The sequence below is a fragment of the Populus trichocarpa genome, chromosome 9 (assembly GCF_000002775.5).
Source record: "Populus trichocarpa isolate Nisqually-1 chromosome 9, P.trichocarpa_v4.1, whole genome shotgun sequence".
NCBI classification, from domain to species: Eukaryota; Viridiplantae; Streptophyta; class Magnoliopsida; order Malpighiales; family Salicaceae; genus Populus; species Populus trichocarpa.
The window spans coordinates 12,038,100-12,058,718 of NC_037293.2; the positions used below are offsets into that span (position 1 = coordinate 12,038,100).

At 35.7% G+C, this 20,619-nt stretch overlaps 1 protein-coding gene and 1 long non-coding RNA gene across 8 annotated transcripts; one reads left to right on the plus strand and one right to left on the minus strand.

Annotated features, from left to right (window-relative positions):
• The first annotated feature begins 838 nt into the window (after positions 1-838).
• LOC18102202 (indole-3-acetaldehyde oxidase) lies at positions 839-19,169 on the plus strand. Of its 7 annotated transcripts, none has more exons than XM_052455585.1 (11): positions 866-1,128; positions 3,761-5,461; positions 5,602-5,861; positions 6,008-6,217; positions 6,416-6,634; positions 6,911-7,876; positions 8,162-8,257; positions 8,418-8,516; positions 8,602-8,791; positions 8,955-9,141; positions 18,913-19,169. In XM_052455585.1, exons 1-11 carry the CDS (start codon positions 969-971, stop codon positions 18,941-18,943), a joined length of 4,119 nt encoding a protein of 1,372 aa, XP_052311545.1. In that variant the 5' UTR covers positions 866-968; the 3' UTR covers positions 18,944-19,169. The 7 variants fall into 7 exon arrangements, 6 of the variants coding, with proteins under 6 accessions (XP_024464757.2, XP_052311545.1, XP_052311544.1 ...); XM_052455584.1 differs by having other exon boundaries at positions 8,955-9,085; positions 18,857-19,169; XM_052455586.1 differs by lacking the exons at positions 866-1,128; positions 5,602-5,861; positions 6,008-6,217; ... (4 more) ...; positions 8,602-8,791; positions 8,955-9,141 and adding exons at positions 14,972-15,234; positions 15,374-15,633; positions 15,780-15,989; ... (3 more) ...; positions 18,189-18,287; positions 18,373-18,562 and having other exon boundaries at positions 3,751-5,198; positions 18,726-19,169.
• LOC127905743 (uncharacterized) lies at positions 8,041-18,030 on the minus strand. The gene is made up of 2 exons (XR_008060049.1): positions 17,906-18,030; positions 8,041-8,135 (listed from the first exon to the last, which is right to left on the minus strand). It is a non-coding gene; the product is annotated as an uncharacterized LOC127905743 (long non-coding RNA).
• Positions 19,170-20,619: the final 1,450 nt, after the last annotated feature.

Below are 20,619 nucleotides of genomic sequence, written 5' to 3' on the forward strand. Positions count from 1 at the left end.
GCAGGTTTGGTACCTTGAATCTATCTAATAATCTTTCCAGTACATATATCTTGGATTAATTCGATGCTGGTTGGATTTAAATTATAATTAATTAAGCTTAATTTGAGATTGAATTGATATAAAATTCAAGTTATAAATTGAATATATTAACTCATTGACTATGATAATTTTTTATTTAAAATTAAATCAAATTTTAATTAATTTAAATGAATTAAACAGATCAACTTTTGAATAATGTTTTTCATATAAGCCGGGTCCGAAGATCTACATATGGAAATTTAATAAAATATTGTATACAGGAGATATTTATAAAGTTGATTATTGGGCATTAGGTACAAATGAATGTCACTTTCTATCCCTTTCCCCTACTTAACTCCAACGTAATCAATTTTGTCCCTCGCCACTTAACTGTCTCCTTGTCTTAGTTTTACCCAGAAATATGAGAGGTCTTCTCTAAAAAGAGTTCGAGTAATTTCCATTGTCGGTCAACTCTAGAGTTGTCGAGATAACTCGGGTAAATTTTTTTAATTAAACATTGTTATTTTGTTTTTTTATTAAATCACTAATGTTGTTATTAAAATAATATATATTTTTTATTTTTTAAGAATTTTTTTTAATTAGTGATTCAAAAACATAAAAAAATATTATTAATTTAAAATAAATAAATAAAATTTAACTTTTTAAAAACACAAAAAAAACAAGCTGCACCTGTATCTTATCGTGTTGCGTGCAATTTAACTTGCAGGCTGACCCGTATGAGGTGGAGAAGGATGTCTGAGCATGCGACCTACGTTAAAATATACAATGGGGTCAAATGAAATGAAAAGGAAAGTGAGATGCCCCTCCATTTTATAAAGCAACTAGGCTCTTTGAATGTGACTTGTTGGTTTTAGTGTGTCTCTCATCAGCCATTACAAATAATTCTGATCCATTTTTGTGTCTGTCACGCACAAGCATTTTACACAGTAATGGAAGAGAAGCAGAGGGAAACAGGCAGAGGGAGTCTAGTTTTTGCCGTCAACGGACAGAGGTTCGAGGTGTCGTCGAGATTAGACCCTTCAACAACCTTGCTTGAGTTCTTGCGAACCAGGACATCTTTCAAGAGTGTCAAGCTCGGTTGTGGCGAAGGTATTGTTTGCTCTTTCTTTTTCCAGAACTGCACTTGATTGTACGTTTGCATACCGTGTCTGATGTGTGATAGGCATAGGGTCATCTATGAACTGTTTTTGTCTGTTAAATTATAGATGGATAACATCGCCTTGCATTTCACCAATGTTTTTAAGCTCGGCAAAGCTTCTGACTCGACTCGGTGCAAGGCTTGAGTTATCGGTCAAGTAAGTTGATCCGAGTCAATTAAAACAATGTAATGATATCGCTTTGAATTCTCTTCAAAAAAAATATCTTGTTTTGACCAAGTTGTGGGTTGACTTATTATAACTGATCATATCATTTAACTCCCACCTAGGTTTTTTTTTTAAACACAGCTCGAGTTGACCTGTCAAGCTGGATTTAATATGACTACATCTCACATGCATTGTTTAGAATATTTTCCATTTGCATCCTTTTTTCTTTTTTTGTTGTACAAATTTTAATCAATGAAAATTCAAGCAAATATAAGTTCAAATAGGCTGATAGCAAATATACACATCAAACCAACACCATGATTTCAATATGGTATTGAAACTCTAAACGCTTACAATATTACTATCTGAATCTCAGGTCCGTGACCGGCAATACAGGAACAGTGTCCAAGAAAATATTTCACCTATGCTAAGCCTCAAACATGCTTCTCATAAAACGAATTGTATAGAATCACACATTATTTCATACACTTTCAAGATATTTCTCAAAACCAATAAAAATAATTAATAATTCAAAATAGTCATTACATTAAATAAATTTCAATATTTGAAATAAAAATCTAAATTTGAATAAAAATAACATAATAATGAAGCGTCTAAGATATCAAATAAAAAAAATAAGAAGAAAAACCTCACAAAAACAAGTAAGACATGTTAACAAATGTAGCAGGAACTCTTAACCAAAGGTTAACCTGCCAACATAAGCTAGAAACTGAAAATAATATTAAAATAGAATGGTGAGTTCAACTAACTTAGTGGGAGAATAATATTTAATATACATTATAGATATTCATAAGTTATAAGCCAAAATTTAATATATTAGGAATATAAGAACAGAAACAAGTGTATATTATACATATTAAGCATATTAGTAATATAATAGTGAAATACATGTTAGATAACAGGCGAGACCCCAGGGTTCCGATAATAGACGAGGTTTGTGGCTCAAATAACTATGAGATGATCAGTCGTCATAGGCTAGTGTCTCTCTCTCACCAGCTAGGTGTACAAACTACTATATACACATAGACTAACTACTCTCTATTAGTATTAAGTTTTTGACTAGTATACTGATATCAAGACATAACAGATCCCCGCATAGTTATCAAAGCAAATGAATTTCATATCGAATAGAATTTAATTCAATGAAATGCGAGTGTAAATTCAAGAATGGATGAGTACTCGAAAAATAAAGTACCATATATAAATATTCAAGAGTTTACCAATTTTACTCGTCATATAATCAACATGCATATATTATTTATATTACATGCATATTAAAAATTATCTCACTCACCCAACAAACAAAGGTAAAAGACAAACAGATATAGAATTGGAAACTACTGATGATCACTAGAAGAAACGCCAGCAAAACCTATAACAAATACAAGAATTACTAAAAAAAAACTCAAAGCAGATAATATAAAAGATTTCAATTCTAATAATAGAGATCAAAATGAAATTATAAAACTGAAACAGATTCACTCAATTGATCTTGAACATCTCCCAAACTGATCGAACAGAAAAGAACCGATCAGACCTCACTGCTTAGTCAACCGATCGACTGAAATAACCAACCAGTCGACCACCATCACAAGCCAACCAGTCAACTGGTTAATTGAGACTCCAGAATACTAATTTGCTAGTTTCCAAAAAATTTACAAATCCTTAAACCAATAATTTCAATTCTCAATCAGTTTGTTCTAAGCTAAAATTAACATCTTAAACATCAGTTATACCTCCTAAATCATCTATATATCAAATCAATATATTGAACATCATATAAACCCTAAAATACTTTTTTAATTCATCAAATATCAAATTCCCAATAAAAAACAACAGAAAAACGAGTCATGATACTTCCTTACTTCTTTAACCCTTCTTTAAACCCAAAAGTTGAAGTTTCAGAGCTGAATCTCTTAGTGAATATGAGAGGGAAGTCACAGGGAAGAGAAGAAGAGAAAAAAAATCAAATTTCTTGCAAAAGTTCTCTTTAAATACATATGTTAGATTGGGTTCGGGGGTAATTTAGGCTAAACTTAGACTTGAGTTTTTGTACCAAAACACGGGTGTTACATATAATGTTTCCCAAATCTATTATATTTATTTCAATAGTTTCTTTTCCTTTGCCCTAATCAAACGCCTATTATTTGGAAAATAAAGGGTAATGAATGGATTATAATGAAAGAGAGATGGAAAATATTCTTATCACAGTTGTTTGAGGGCTAATTTGAAACTTATATTATTAGTTGGGAGGCATTTAAAACTTGATTTTTCAATATTACTCTTTCCGGTTCAATCAAAATTTTGAAGCTATAATGATTTTTTTCGAAATTTCATTTTATAAAAATTGAGCCTTCAGGTGGTTTCTCATGATTTGTTCTAATTTATGGTTTTAGGTGGTTGTGGTGCTTGCATTGTTCTACTCTCCAAGTATGATCCTGTGCGTGACCAAGTTGAGGATTTCACAGTCAGTTCATGTCTCACACTGCTTTGCAGTGTGAATGGATGTTCGGTTACAACATCTGAAGGCCTTGGAAATAGCAAAGATGGATTCCATCCGATTCACCAGAGATTCAGTGGTTTCCATGCTTCTCAATGTGGCTTTTGTACTCCTGGAATGTGTGTTTCACTCTTCGGAGCCCTTGTTAAAGCTGAAAAGAATGACCTAAGGGAGCCTTCTCCAGGATTCTCCAAGCTGACAGTCGTTGAAGCTGAAAAGGCTATCTCAGGAAATCTTTGTCGCTGTACTGGATATCGACCCATTGCTGATGCGTGTAAGAGTTTTGCGGCTGATGTTGATATTGAAGATTTGGGATTAAACTCTTTTTGGAAGAAGGAAGAGAGTCGCGAAGCGAAGATGAGTAGGCTACCTTTATATGACCATAATCATGAGATATGCACTTTCCCTGAATTTTTGAAAAGGGAAATAAAATCTTCCTTGCTTTTGGATTCTGAAAGATATTCTTGGTGCACACCTGCTACTGTTGAGGAGCTTCAGAGCTTATTAAAAAGCATTGATGCCGACTGCAAAACCAGGATGAAACTAGTGGTTGGTAACACAGGTATGGGTTATTACAAGGACCTAGAGCACCATGACAGGTACATAGATCTCGGATGTGTTCTGGAGCTCTCGAGTATTAGGAGGGATGAAGAAGGAATAGAAATCGGGGCAGCTGTCACTATTTCTAAAACTATTGAAGCTCTGAAGGAAGAAATTAACAGCGAGTTTAATTCAGAATGCAAGATTGTGTTTAAAAGAATTGCATTGCACATGGAGAAGATTGCTTCTGAATTTGTTCGAAATACAGGCAGTGTAGGGGGGAATTTGGTGATGGCACAAAGGAAACATTTTCCATCAGATATTGCCACGATACTGCTGGCAGCAGGTGCATTTGTTCACATTCTAACTGGTACCTTGCATGAAAAGCTTACTTTAGATGAGTTTCTGGAAAGGCCTCCATTGGATTCCAAAAGTGTGCTATTAAATATTAAGATTCCAAATTATGCAGCATCCAAGAACATATCTTCTGAAATGGACAGCAAGTTGTTATTCGAAACTTATCGTGCTGCACCGCGACCCCTTGGAAATGCATTGCCCTATTTAAATGCAGCTTTCTTGTCTGAAGTTTCCTGTTTGAAATCTTCTGGTTCAGCCGTGTTAAATAAATGCCGGGTCGTTTTTGGTGCTTATGGAACCAAACATGCTATCAGAGCAAAGGAAGTTGAGAAATTTTTGTCTGGAAAAATACTAACCATTGGTGTTCTATATGAAGCTGTTAAACTGGTTAAAGCCAATGTGGTTCCTGAAGATGGCACGCCGAGTCCGGCCTACAGGTCAAGCTTAGCTGCTGGTTATCTCTTTGACTTTCTCTACCCCTTGATAGACATTAACTCTAAAATTTCTGGTGTTTGGTCGGATGAATATTGTAATACTTCATTGTTCAAGGATGCAAAAATAAAACAGAAGTACAGCCAGCTTGATCATGTGCAATTACCCACTTTGCTGTCATCATCAGAGCAGGTGCTTGAATTAAACAATGATCATCATCCTGTTGGTCAGCCTACTAAGAAAGTTGGAGCCGCCCTTCAAGCTTCTGGTTTGTATTCCTTTCATCATCGAGTTGCATAAATAAAGATCAGCGAAATCTAAGGGCTGCTTCCCTCATAGAATTAAGTGCTGGTCTCATTTATCTCACTTTTAGGCATCTTCACTTTACTCATGTAACAAATTATGCAGGGGAGGCTGTTTTTGTGGATGACATTCCCTCTCCTACAAATTGTCTACATGGAGCATTCATTCATAGCATGAAGCCTTATGCAAGGGTCAAGGATATCAAATTCAAGTCTAAATTACTACCAGATGGAGTTTCTGGGCTGATTTCGGTCAGAGACATTCCAGAAGGTGGGGAGAACAGAGGTTGTACGACTAGTTTTGGCACTGAATCTTTGTTCGCAGATGAGCTTACGCAGTATGCTGGAGAGCGTCTTGCTTTTGTGGTAATCACCTCATCCAGTATTTTTATCTAATAACATCCACCTCAGTTCTGTTGATTTTAGATGTCATTATTTAAGTGCACTACGGAAATATATAATTGGATTGTGGGAATTTGTGCCTAATCTAGTCTACCAATCGACCCTCTCAGGTTGCAGATACACAGAAACATGCTGATATAGCATCCAGCCTTGTTGAAGTTGATTATGACATTGAAAATCTAGAACCACCCATTTTAACTGTAGAAGAGGCCATTAAGAGATCTAGCCTTCTCGAGGTTCCTCTTCTCCTCTACCCCAAACAAGTTGGTGATATATCAAAAGGATTGGCTGAGGCTGATCACAAGATTCTCTCTGCCAAGGTACTTTCGCTCCCTCTTCCCTCCAACTCACTCCACTCATTTGAATAGAAAATAAAAATGAAGAAAATGTTCTTCTTTTATGAGGGCATAGATAGTTACAAGCCTAAAAAGTAAATAGACTAGGTGCTTTTCTAGCATCAGATTTCAACATTGTGCATCTGTGCTTACTGCTAACTTTCTGCTGCTTCGTTGCTTTAGATAAAACTCGGTTCACAGTACCATTTCTATATGGAGACTCAAACTGCCCTTGCGATTCCTGATGAAAACAACTGCATGGTGGTTTACAGTTCAACCCAGTGTCCCGAATATGCACATGTTAACATTGCAAAATGTCTTGGTATTCCTGAGCATAATGTGCGTGTGATTACAAGGAGAGTCGGAGGAGGCTTTGGTGGAAAGGCCATGAAAGCAATTCCTGTGAGTTTCATTCTAAACAAATCTCCATGTCTTAAACTTCCGTAAACAAACTAAGTCTTGGTTTCGAATCCAAACTTATTGATGTTTTGTTACTACGTTCCTGTTCTCTTGTGTTTAGTGCTGAACTTTCTATAAAAGTTGTGATATAATCCTTTTTTCACCGCTTCAGTCCACACGATTTTCAGTTTTTTTGTCCTTGATGATAGATTTACCATTCCATTTCTCTGTTATCAATTGGTGCGAGTACTTACAATGGGATGTAATGTTAACGTTTAGGTTGCTACAGCATGTGCTCTTGCAGCGCACAAGTTTCGTCGCCCTGTGAGAACGTATTTGAATCGCAAGACCGATATGATAATGGCAGGAGGAAGGCATCCCATGGAAATAACTTATAATGTAGGATTTAAATCAAATGGGAAAGTTACAGCCTTACAGCTTGATATATTAATCAATGCTGGAATATCTTTCGATATAAGTCCAGTGATGCCAGAAACCATTCTGAGTGGGCTAAAAAAGTATGACTGGGGTGCTTTATCTTTTGATATAAAGGTATGCAAAACAAATCATTCAAGTAAAACAGCAATGCGAGCCCCTGGGGAGGTACAAGGATCATACATTGCAGAAACCGTAATCGAACATGTAGCGTCTACCCTTTCCATGGATGTGGATTCTGTGAGAAACATAAATTTTCACAGATATGATAGCCTTAAATTATTCTATGATGTTGCCTCAGGTGATTCTGTAGAGTATACTCTAACATCAATATGGAATAAGTTAGCAGAATCTTCAAGCTTCAAACAAAGGGTTGAAATAATAAAGGAGTTCAATAGGTGTAAGGTGTGGAAGAAAAGAGGTATTTCTCGAGTGCCTATTGTGCATCAAGTGTTCGTGGGACCAACTCCGGGGAAAGTAAGCATTCTAAGTGATGGGTCGGTTGTTGTTGAAGTCGGCGGAATAGAGTTGGGTCAAGGGCTCTGGACAAAGGTAAAACAAATGGCTGCATTTGCTCTCAGCTCAATCAAATGTGACGGGGTAGAAAATCTTCTGGACAAAGTAAGGGTAATACAAGCTGATACTCTGAGTTTAACTCAAGGAGGAATGACTGCAGGGAGCACCACATCAGAGTCAAGCTGTGAATCAGTTAGACTTTGCTGTGCAGTCTTGGTTGAGAGACTGGGACCTCTAAAGGAAACGTTGCAGGGGCAAATGGGTTCCGTAACATGGGATGCGCTCATTTGCAAGGTACTTGTTTACATTTCTTGAACATTCTATTTGAGATATTTCTTAGTTGGAACCTCGAGACCGAAACTTGTCAATGATTCCTTCAATAATGTGGTCCTTTCAGGTAGGTTTTCTTTTTCTTTCTTTACATTCAAGTATTTGTTATGAGAAGAAATCTTCATGCATTTTTCTGAATTGATTGTCAGGCTGCTATACTGACAGGATATGAACTTTGATATTCTTTTGATATTGACATTTAGATGCTCAAGTTCTTTGCTACCTTACTCTTAGTCATTCAAAATGCAGGCATATATGGAATCACTGAATTTATCAGCATCTTCACGTTACATCCCTGACTTTACTTCGATGCACTACTTAAACTATGGCGCTGCAGTAAGTGAGGTAAGGTTTTCCAGAACACCTTATCTAATTTCCTTCGGTGCATGATCTGAAACTAGAGTAAAACTTCTGAATACAAACTGGAAGATGGGAATCCTGCTTCATAGAAGATTACATGCCTAATTTTCTGCAGGAATACTAATGTGAAGCTATGGTGACACAGGTAGAGGTAAACCTTCTGACAGGGGAAACAACTATTTTGAGATCAGATATTATATACGATTGTGGACAAAGTCTCAACCCTGCGGTGGATTTAGGACAGGTTCGCTAGCTGTGACAACTCAGAATCAAATTCTTAAGTTCATAGATGTTTGTAAATTTTAAGAGGTTAGGATTGGTGCATGTAGATTGAAGGAGCCTTTGTCCAAGGGATTGGTTTTTTTATGCTTGAAGAGTACACGACGAATTCTGATGGACTAGTGGTTGCAGACAGCACATGGACATATAAGATCCCTACAATAGACACCATACCAAAACAATTCAATGTGGAAATACACAACAGTGGACATCACCAGAAACGTGTTCTCTCTTCAAAAGGTAAGCTTTTCAGAGTTTTGTTTCTTTTACAGAAGAGCATAATGGATGTCTCTATGGATGCAAGGCAATATCTTTTACCTTGCCATGGATGAATGCAAGTAGTTAGTCTTCTTAAACTTCCATTTATAGGTGTTTGATGATGAAATTATCATGCTTTGTGCAGCTTCCGGGGAGCCACCGCTACTCCTTGCAGCATCAGTTCACTGTGCTGCAAGAGCAGCTATAGGAGATGCTAGACAACAGCTTCATTCATGGGGTTGCATGGATGAGTCTTACTCAACATTCAACTTGGAGGTCCCTGCCACCATGCCTAAGGTGAAGGAACTTTGTGGGCTGGACAACGTGGAAAGGTACCTGGGGTGGAAAATGGGTAGAAAGTGAACTTCTTCAAGATTGGGCTGCGTAATTTGTGGGAAATGCTGCTGTTTTTAGCCACAAAAAAAATCATATGGCCAGAGAGGTCGGTCATCTAACAACATAAAGAAACATAAAACATTACAATACTGCTAGTACTTGCACACAACACATTATATTGTTGCAGTTGGAGATGTTCTAACTCGGCCCTTTTTATTGATGACAGTGAGGTGTATTCTGGAGTGTTTGAGTAAGGTAATAGTTATTTTTTAAAATATATTTTTATTTAAAAATACATTAAAATATTTAAATTGTAACCCGACTCGAGTGGATGATTTTTTAGGTCAATTAATTTGCTGAGCCAGGCTAATTTTAAAGTTGGGAAGGAAATGATATAAAAAAAAAATTGCATGGCTTTAGATTTCATGGACAATAATGCTAGCAAGAATCAAATGAACGATAGCTAAGAAATACTCACTCGCATAAAATGCGACCTTGTCACAAGCTTCAAAATTATCGTGGGCGACTTTTTGACACAATGAAACTTAACCTCCGTGATAAAATCAAGAATCTACTCATAGATTTCTACCCAAGCAAAAAAATAAAATGAAAAATTGCTCTAATTCAACTCAGAGTTCTCTCATAGCTCTCCTCCATCTCTTATTTCCAACAATGCTAGAAAATAAAAGTTAATAACTCAAAACTTATTCAACCTGATGCAGGACATGGCGCATTCTTAGGAATCCTTGACATGTTATGAAGTAGAACTTGGCACGACTGGTTCAGGACTTGGAGCAGATAATAGTGAAGCACAGCGTTTCCTGATCCACAATGGAGGCAAGAAAGGATCAAAACTAAATCCTTTAGGCTTGCACTTGTCATCAATTACAGCCAAGACACTGCAACATTTAGGGCCGACTAAGTTCTTTTGAAAGGTCAGCACCAAGGATGCAACCTCATGCAAGCAAATATCTGCGTGCGCCTTGATGGTGGCCAAGCAATCTTGAATTTCTACAGGGCTCCGACCGAAAAATGGTGTTGCAGGAGCTGCCGCTAAACCTGAGGCAACCACCATGAACCCCAAAGCTAGCGTGAATACAATCGAGCATGTCATGGTAGCTTGAACCATCTTGGGTGAAGATAGACGTGGACCAGCTAAGTGTGATGGAAGGGTAGAGGATGCCATTTTTATAGGACCATGCAAGGCATAACGTCCTTGTAAATGTTGATTTAATTAGCTCCTTTGTATAACCGACTAGGCATGGAGTTAATCGAGTCTGACTATGTTGGCTGTTTATTTCTGCATTTTAAACTGTATTTAGATATGTTCTAAAAATATATTTGGCATGAAAAAAATATTAAATTAATATTATTTTAGTATTTTTTTAATGATTTTAACAATATTAAATTAATATTAAATATATTTAGATATGTTTTAAAAATTATTTTAATATATTTTTAAATAAAAAATAGTAACAAGCAAAGAAAACTACTGTTTACTGTATGAAGAGGTTTGATTTATTGGTGGGTCAGTTTTCTAAAATCCAGGAAGGATTGGGTATTGGGCTAGCGTATAGATGGATTCCGGACATTTAACCTTGTTTGTGGTGAAAAAAGGAAGAAATATCAAATGTTTCCTTAGCACTGTTTATCTTTCTTTTTTTAAGTGTTTTTTTTTAATAAAATAAATGATCTTTTATATGAAAAGCGTAATCGTACGTGTTGATATATTCAAAAATAAATTATAAATTTTATAGGTCAAAAACATGATTTTATCTTCAATATGACATCATTTTTTGAATGAGTTTGTACATTAAGATAATCTTTTTTATATAATTTTTAAATGATATATTTTTAAAAAATAATAAATTTTCATGAATTAAACATATGTTTTTTTTAATTATTAAATCATGGATAGAAAAATATATAACAAAAACATAACAAAAAAAAAGAGCAACAACGATAAAAAATAAATAAATAGAAACTGATTAAGAAGAGTTATATTGTTTTAGTTTAACAGTAAATATTATCAATAATTACTAGTTAATTACTCCATAACAGAGATAGATAAGGAGGAAACAAAAAGAAAAATCAGGGAGAAAGTTTTTTAAAAAACTTATCTGAGAAGAAATATTAAAATTTAATACATAATTCTTTATTTGCTCTAAGTAGATTCATAGAATAAATATTTAGAATTATATTAATTTAAAACTTCTTCTACATAATACTTAAGAGGTTTACATTAGGAATATAAAAAAAAAACTTACCGCATTAATTCACCCCAGCTTGCATTGCAAGTTTGGTATGTTAGATCTATCTAATAATCTTTCCAGTACATATATCTTGGATTAATTTGATCTGGTTGGATTTAAATTATAGTTAATTAAGCTTAATTTGACACATTGACTCATTGACTAGGGTAAATTAAAAAAAATTCAAATCAAATTTTAATTAATTGAAATGAATTAAACAGATCTGAATAATTCTGTGATATAAACGTGGTCCTAAGATCGGAATATGGGACCGAACTGAGTTTAATAAAATATTGTATAAAAATCTACTGAAAAGTAGAGGAGATCTTGGCAGAGATATCATATTTGTAAAGTTGATTATTGGGCGTTAGGTACAAATGAATGTCACTTTCTATCCCTTTCCCCTACTTAACTCCAACGTAATCAATTTTGTCCCTCGCTACTTAACTGTCTCCTTGTCTTAGTTAAACAATGTGTTTTTTCTATAAAACCACCGATGTAAAAAATATTAATTTAAAACAAATAAAAAATAAAAAAAATTAAATTTAAAAAAAAACACTAAAAAACAAACTGTACCTGCATCTTACTTTCCCTGTTGCGTGCATATTTATTGCAGACTGACCCATATGAGGTGGAGAATGATGTTTGAGCATGCGAGCGACGTTAAAATATACAGTGAGGTCAAATCAAATGAAAAGGAAAGTGAGATGCCCCTCCATTTTATAAAGCAACTAGGCTCTTTGAATGTGAATTGTTAGCTGAATGTGTATCTCATCAGCCATCACAAATAATTCTGATCCATTTTTGCGTCTGTCACGCACATATATTTTACACGGCAATGGAAGAGGAGCAGAGGGAAACAGGCAAAGCTGGGAGTCTAGTCTTTGCCGTCAACGGACAGAGGTTCGAGGTGTCGTCGAGATTAGACCCTTCAACAACCTTGCTTGAGTTCTTGCGAACCAGGACATCTTTCAAGAGTGTCAAGCTCGGTTGTGGCGAAGGTATTGTTTGCCCTTTCTTTTTCCAGTACTGCACTTGATTGTACGTTTGCATACCGTATCTTGTGTGTGATAGGCATAGGGTCATCTATGAACTGTTTTTGTCTGTTAAATTATAGATGGATAACATCACCTCGCATTTCACCAAAGTTATTATACTCGTGACTCAGTGTAAGACTCGAGTTATTGGTTAAATAGGATGACCCAAGCCAATTAAAACAGTACAATGATATCATTTTGAATTCTCTTCAAAAAAGTAAAGTTTTATTTTGATCATGGGTTAACTTATTATAATTGAATATATCAGGTAATTCCCACCTAGTTTTTTTTTTAAAACACAGCTTGAGCCAAGTTTCGAGTTGACCCGTCGAGCCGGATTTAATAACACTACATTTCACATGTATTGTTTACAATATTTTTCATTTGCATCTTAATTTATTTTATTCAAGTTGTGGGTTTACATATTATAACTGATTATATTGGTCAACTTCCACCTAGTTTCTTTTTAAAACCCAGCTCGAGCTAGGTTTCAAGTTGACCCGTCAAGCCTGATTTAATAACACTACATTTCATATGCATTATTTTTTAATATTTTTCATTTGCATCTTAATTTATTTATTTTTACAAAATTTAATCGGTGAAAATTCATAGTCTGTCAAATATAAATTAGAACAGCCAAATAGCAAATATACACATCAAACCAACACCATGGTTTCAATCTGGTAGTGAGACTCTAAAAGCTTAAATGTCATGACCCGAATCTCTAGTGCATGACTAGCAATGCAGGAGTGGCACCTAAGAAAACACTTTATCTATGGTAAACCTCAAATATACTTTTCACAAAACAAATTATATAAAATCATCTAGTATTTCATAAACTTTTAAAATATTTCTCAAAACCAATAAAAATAATTAATAATTCAAAATACTCATTACATTAAATAAAATTTAATCTTTAAAATAAAAATCTAAACTTGAAAAAAAATCAGCATAATGGAGCTTTCCAAGACTATTATATTACTCTTTCCGGTTCAATATTATTAGTTGGGAGGCATTTAAACTATTATATTGATTTCAAAAAAAAAAAAATTGAGCCTTTAGGTGGTTTCTCATGATTTGTTCTAATTTATGGTTTTAGGTGGTTGTGGTGCTTGCATTGTTCTACTCTCCAAGTATGATCCTGTGCTTGACCAAGTTGAGGATTTCACAATCAGTTCATGTCTCACACTGCTTTGCAGTGTGAATGGATGTTCGGTTACAACATCGGAAGGCCTTGGAAATAGCAAAGATGGATTCCATCCGATTCACCAGAGGTTCAGTGGTTTCCATGCTTCTCAATGTGGCTTTTGTACTCCTGGAATGTGTGTTTCACTCTTCGGAGCCCTTGTTAAAGCTGAAAAGAATGACCAAAGGGAGCCTTCTCCAGGATTCTCCAAGCTGACAGTCGTTGAAGCTGAAAAGGCTATCTCAGGAAATCTTTGTCGCTGTACTGGATATCGACCCATTGCTGATGCGTGTAAGAGTTTTGCAGCTGATGTTGATATTGAAGATTTGGGATTAAACTCTTTTTGGAAGAAGGAAGAGAGTCCCGAAGCGAAGATGAGTAGGCTACCTTTATATGACCATAATCATGAGATATGCACTTTCCCTGAATTTTTGAAAAGGGAAATAAAATCTTCCTTGCTTTTGGATTCTGAAAGATATTCTTGGTGCACACCTGCTACTGTTGAGGAGCTTCAGAGCTTATTAAAAAGCATTGATGCCGACTGCAAAACCAGGATGAAACTAGTGGTTGGTAACACAGGTATGGGTTATTACAAGGAGCTAGAGCACCATGACAAGTACATAGATCTCAGATGTGTTCTGGAGCTCTCGAGTATTAGGAGGGATGAAGAAGGAATCGAAATCGGGGCAGCTGTCACTATTTCTAAAACTATTGAAGCTCTGAAGGAAGAAAATAACAGTGAGTTTAATTCAGAATGCAAGATTGTGTTTAAAAGAATTGCATTGCACATGGAGAAGATTGCTTCTGAATTTGTTCGAAATACAGGCAGTGTAGGGGGGAATTTGGTGATGGCACAAAGGAAACATTTTCCATCAGATATTGCCACGATACTGCTGGCAGCAGGTGCATTTGTTCACATTCTAACTGGTACCTTGCATGAAAAGCTTACTTTAGATGAGTTTCTGGAAAGGCCTCCATTGGATTCCAAAAGTGTGCTATTAAATATTAAGATTCCAAATTATGCAGCATCCAAGAACATATCTTCTGAAATGGACAGCAAGTTGTTATTCGAAACTTATCGTGCTGCACCGCGACCCCTTGGAAATGCATTGCCCTATTTAAATGCAGCTTTCTTGTCTGAAGTTTCCTGTTTGAAATCTTCTGGTTCAGCCGTGTTAAATAAATGCCGGGTCGTTTTTGGTGCTTATGGAACCAAACATGCTATCAGAGCAAAGGAAGTTGAGAAATTTTTGTCTGGAAAAATACTAACCATTGGTGTTCTATATGAAGCTGTTAAACTGGTTAAAGCCAATGTGGTTCCTGAAGATGGCACGCCGAGTCCGGCCTTCAGGTCAAGCTTAGCTGCTGGTTATCTCTTTGACTTTCTCTACCCCTTGATAGACATTAACTCTAAAATTTCTGGTGTTTGGTCGGATGAATATTGTAATACTTCATTGTTCAAGGATGCAAAAATAAAACAGAAGTACAGCCAGCTTGATCATGTTCAATTACCCACTTTGCTGTCATCATCAGAGCAGGTGCTTGAATTAAACAATGATCATCATCCTGTTGGTCAGCCTACTAAGAAAGTTGGAGCCGCCCTTCAAGCTTCTGGTTTGTAGTCTTCCATCATCGAGTTGCATAAATAATGATCAGCGTAATCTAAGGGCTGCTTCCCTCATAGAATTAAGTGCTGGTCTCATTTATCTCACTTTTAGGCATCTTCACTTTACTCATGTAACAAATTATGCAGGAGAGGCTGTTTTTGTGGATGACATTCCCTCTCCTACAAATTGTCTACATGGAGCATTCATTCATAGCATGAAGCCTTATGCAAGGGTCAAGAATATCAAATTCAAGTCTAAATTACTACCAGATGGAGTTTCTGGGCTGATTTCGGTCAGAGACATTCCAAAAGGTGGGGAGAACAGAGGTTGCACGACTAGGTTTGGCACTGAATCTTTGTTCGCAGATGAGCTTACGCAGTATGCTGGAGAGCGTCTTGCTTTTGTGGTAATCACCTCATCCAGTATTTTTATATAATAACATCCACCTCAGTTCTGTTGATTTTAGATGTCATTATTTAAATGCACTACGGAAATATATAATTGGATTGTGGGAATTTGTGCCTAATCTAGTCTACCAATCGACCCTCTCAGGTTGCAGATACACAGAAACATGCTGATATAGCATCCAACCTTGTTGAAGTTGATTATGACATTGAAAATCTAGAACCACCCATTTTAACTGTAGAAGAGGCCATTAAGAGATCTAGCCTTCTCGAGGTTCCTCTTCTCCTCTACCCCAAACAAGTTGGTGATATATCAAAAGGATTGGCTGAGGCTGATCACAAGATTCTCTCTGCCAAGGTACTTTCGCTCCCTCTTCCCTCCAACTCGCTCCACTCATTTGAATAGAAAATAAAAATGAAGAAAATGTTCTTCTTTTATGAGGGCATAGATAGTTACAAGCCTAAAAAGTACATAGACTAGGTGCTTTTCTAGCATCAGATTTCAACATTGTGCATCTGTGCTTACTGCTAACTTTCTGCTGCTTCGTTGCTTTAGATAAAACTCGGTTCACAGTACCATTTCTATATGGAGACTCAAACTGCCCTTGCGCTTCCTGATGAAAACAACTGCATGGTGGTTTACAGTTCAACCCAGTGTCCCGAATATGCACATGTTAACATTGCAAAATGTCTTGGTATTCCTGAGCATAATGTGCGTGTGATTACAAGGAGAGTCGGAGGAGGCTTTGGTGGAAAGGCCATGAAAGCAATTCCTGTGAGTTTCATTCTAAACAAATCTCCATGTCTTAAACTTCCGTCAACAAACTAAGTCTTGGTTTCGATTCCAAACTTATTGATGTTTTGTTACTACGTTCCTGTTCTCTTGTGTAGTGCTGAACTTTCTATAAAAGTTGTGATATAATCCTTTTTTCACCGCTTCAGTCCACACGATTTTCAGTTTATTTCTCCTTGATGATAGATTTACCATTCCATTTCTCTGTTATCAATTGGTGCGAGTACTTACAATGGGATGTAATGTTAACGTTTAGGTTGCTACAGCATGTGCTCTTGCAGCGCACAAGTTTCGTCGCCCTGTGAGAACGTATTTGAATCGCAAGACCGATATGATAATGGCAGGAGGAAGGCATCCCATGGAAATAACTTATAATGTAGGATTTAAATCAAATGGGAAAGTTACAGCCTTACAGCTTGATATATTAATCAATGCTGGAATATCTTTAGATATAAGTCCACTGATGCCAAAAAACATTCTGAGTGGGCTAAAAAAGTATGACTGGGGTGCTTTATCTTTTGATATAAAGGTATGCAAAACAAATCATTCAAGTAAAACTGCAATGCGAGGCCCTGGGGAGGTACAAGGATCATACATTGCAGAAACCGTAATCGAACATGTAGCGTCTACCCTTTCCATGGATGTAGATTCTGTGAGAAACATAAATTTTCACAGATATGATAGCCTTAAATTATTCTATGATGTTGCCTCAGGTGATTCTGTAGAGTATACTCTAACATCAATATGGAATAAGTTAGCAGAATCTTCAAGCTTCAAACAAAGGGTTGAAATAATAAAGGAGTTCAATAGGTGTAAGGTGTGGAAGAAAAGAGGTATTTCTCGAGTGCCTATTGTGCATCAAGTGTTCGTGCGACCAACTCCGGGGAAAGTAAGCATTCTAAGTGATGGGTCGGTTGTCGTTGAAGTCGGCGGAATAGAGTTGGGTCAAGGGCTCTGGACAAAGGTAAAACAAATGGCTGCATTTGCTCTCAGCTCAATCAAATGTGACGGGGTAGAAAATCTTCTGGACAAAGTAAGGGTAATACAAGCTGATACTCTGAGTTTAACTCAAGGAGGAATGACTGCAGGGAGCACCACATCAGAGTCAAGCTGTGAATCAGTTAGACTTTGCTGTGCAGTCTTGGTTGAGAGACTGGGACCTCTAAAGGAAACGTTGCAGGGGCAAATGGGTTCCGTAACATGGGATGCGCTCATTTGCAAGGTACTTGTTTACATTTCTTGAACATTCTATTTGAGATATTTCTTAGTTGGAACCTCGAGACCGAAACTTGTCAATGATTCCTTCAATAATGTGGTCCTTGCAGGTAGGTTTTATTTTTCTTTCTTTACATTCAAGTATTTGTTATGAGAAGAAATCTTCATGCATTTTTCTGAATTGATTGTCAGGCTGCTATACTGACAGGATGTGAACTTTGATATTCTTTTGATATTGACATTTAGATGCTCAAGTTCTTTGCTACCTTACTCTTAGTCATTCAAAATGCAGGCATATGTGGGATCACTGAATTTATCAGCATCTTCACATTACATCCCTGACTTTACTTCGATGCACTACTTAAACTATGGCGCTGCAGTAAGTGAGGTAAGGTTTTCCAGAACACCTCTATCTAATTTCCTTCAGTGCATGATCTGAAACTAGAGTAAAACTTCTGAATACAAACTGGAAGATGGGAATCCTGCTTCATAGAAGATTACATGCCTAATTTTCTGCAGGAATACTAATGTGAAGCTATGGTGACACAGGTAGAGGTAAACCTTCTGACAGGGGAAACAACTATTTTGAGATCAGATATTATATACGATTGTGGACAAAGTCTCAACCCTGCGGTGGATTTAGGACAGGTTCGCTAGCTGTGACAACTCAGAATCAAATTCTTAAGTTCATAGATGTTCGTAAATTTTAAGAGGTTAGGATTGGTGCATGTAGATTGAAGGAGCCTTTGTCCAAGGGATTGGTTTTTTTATGCTTGAAGAGTACACGACGAATTCTGATGGACTAGTGGTTGCAGACAGCACATGGACATATAAGATCCCTACAATAGACACCATACCAAAACAATTCAATGTGGAAATACACAACAGTGGACATCACCAGAAACGTGTTCTCTCTTCAAAAGGTAAGCTTTTCAGAGTTTTTTTTCTTTTACAGAAGAGCATAATGGATGTCTCTATGGATGCAAGGCAATATCTTTTACCTTGCCATGGATGAATGCAAGTAGTTAGTCTTCTTAAACTTCCATTTATAGGTGTTTGATGATGAAATTATCATGCTTTGTGCAGCTTCCGGGGAGCCACCGCTACTCCTTGCAGCATCAGTTCACTGTGCTACAAGGGCAGCTATAAGAGATGCTAGACAACAGCTTCATTCATGGGGTTGCATGGACGAGTCTTACTCAACATTCAACTTGGAGGTCCCTGCCACCATGCCTAAGGTGAAGGAACTTTGTGGGCTGGACAATGTGGAAAGGTACTTAGGGTGGAAAATGGGTAGAAAGTGAACTTCTTCAAGATTGGGCTGCGTAATTTGTGGGAAATGCTGTTGTTTTTAAGCCACGCAAAAAAAAATCAAATGGCCAGAGAGGTCGGTCATCTAACAACATAAAGAAACATAAAACATTACATTACTGCTAGTACTTGCACACAGCACATTATATTGTTGCAGTTGGAGATGTTCTAACTTATGATGGTGGGGGTGTTTGAGAATATAGTAGTAATTATTTTTAATGTGTTTTTCGCTTGGAAATGCATCAAAATAAAAAAAATAAAAAAAATTATTTTTGACATCAACACATCAAAACGGTCTAAAATCACAAAAAAAATAATTTGAATAAAAAAAATAAGTCTTATTTTCAGTTTTTTAAAAAAACAATATTTTAGAAATACAAAAACAAACCGCTCAACCAAACCAAATGAAACCAGTTATATTAACTTAACTAAAATGTAGTTATAAGATGTGACCCGACTCGGTAGTTCTACGTGATGAAACAATAACCCCAGAAGTTAAACTATAACCTGGCCAAACCAAAATGAAAATCAGTCACATTAACTTTATTTTGTTTTAATTTTTTTAATATCTAGAATAGTGTTGTTTAGGACAAAATGATTTATTATTGGATTTTTTAATCTTAATTAGGCTAAGCGTCTAAGTCAAAATAAGTATTTAAATCTTAAATCTAATCTGACTCTGAATCTAATATGAAAACTATAGTTTTCAAACTATTTAGATTTTTTAAGGTTTTAAATACGACAATAGATTAATATATGGCCGACCCTTCGGCTATGGAAAGACATGCTCGTCCACATGGTTTTGCTTTGCTTTGGTGTTTATTTTGTCATGTAGTGTTATTCTACTAATATCAACGGTTTCCGTTCCGTACACGCCAGTCGCCAGCTATGTATGTCATGTCATTGTCCCTGATCTTTCCTGTTATTTTTCTTTCATAGTATTTTTATCATTTTGTATGGTACATTTTTCAAATTAAAGAAGAAAAATATACTATAGAGTACAAAATAAAATAATTAATTGCATTTTTAGAAACACGATCTAACTCTTATTTTTAAAAATTTAAGTTTTTTTATTTAAAATTAATTTATTTTAATGTTTTTGAATTGTTTTGATGTGTTGATATCAAAAATAATTTCTTAAAAAATAAAAAAAATCATTTTAATGTATTTATAAGGTAAAAGTATTTTAAACCGCAATCGTTACTACAATCTCAAACAGACCCTTAAAATAATATGATATACCACCTTATATTTTGATTTTTTTTCTCTTTTAAACATTATTATTAAAGATTAAATTGTTTTAGGAATTTGCTTGATCCGAATTTAAAAACAAAATTAAATAATAATTAATTTATGTAATCCATCAGGTCTATCCATAACATGATCACGTAGTTAAAATTTGGTTTGATATCATGAAGTCCATAATTAGATTTAGATTATTTATTAACAAATTAAAGTTTTGTGTTCGTAACGGTAATATTCTTGAATGAGTTTAAAAATCCTGATGGAAAAAAACAAAAAAGAGACAGGTTTGAAAACCTTCCATGTTATTGTCTTTTTAATGATTATTTTTGTTTTGTCTTCGTTTCACGTGCCCTTGCAGTGCCAAAAGTCAATAGATATTTTTATCCACGGAATCGTTTTTCTCTCGTTACTATTCCTTTCTCAA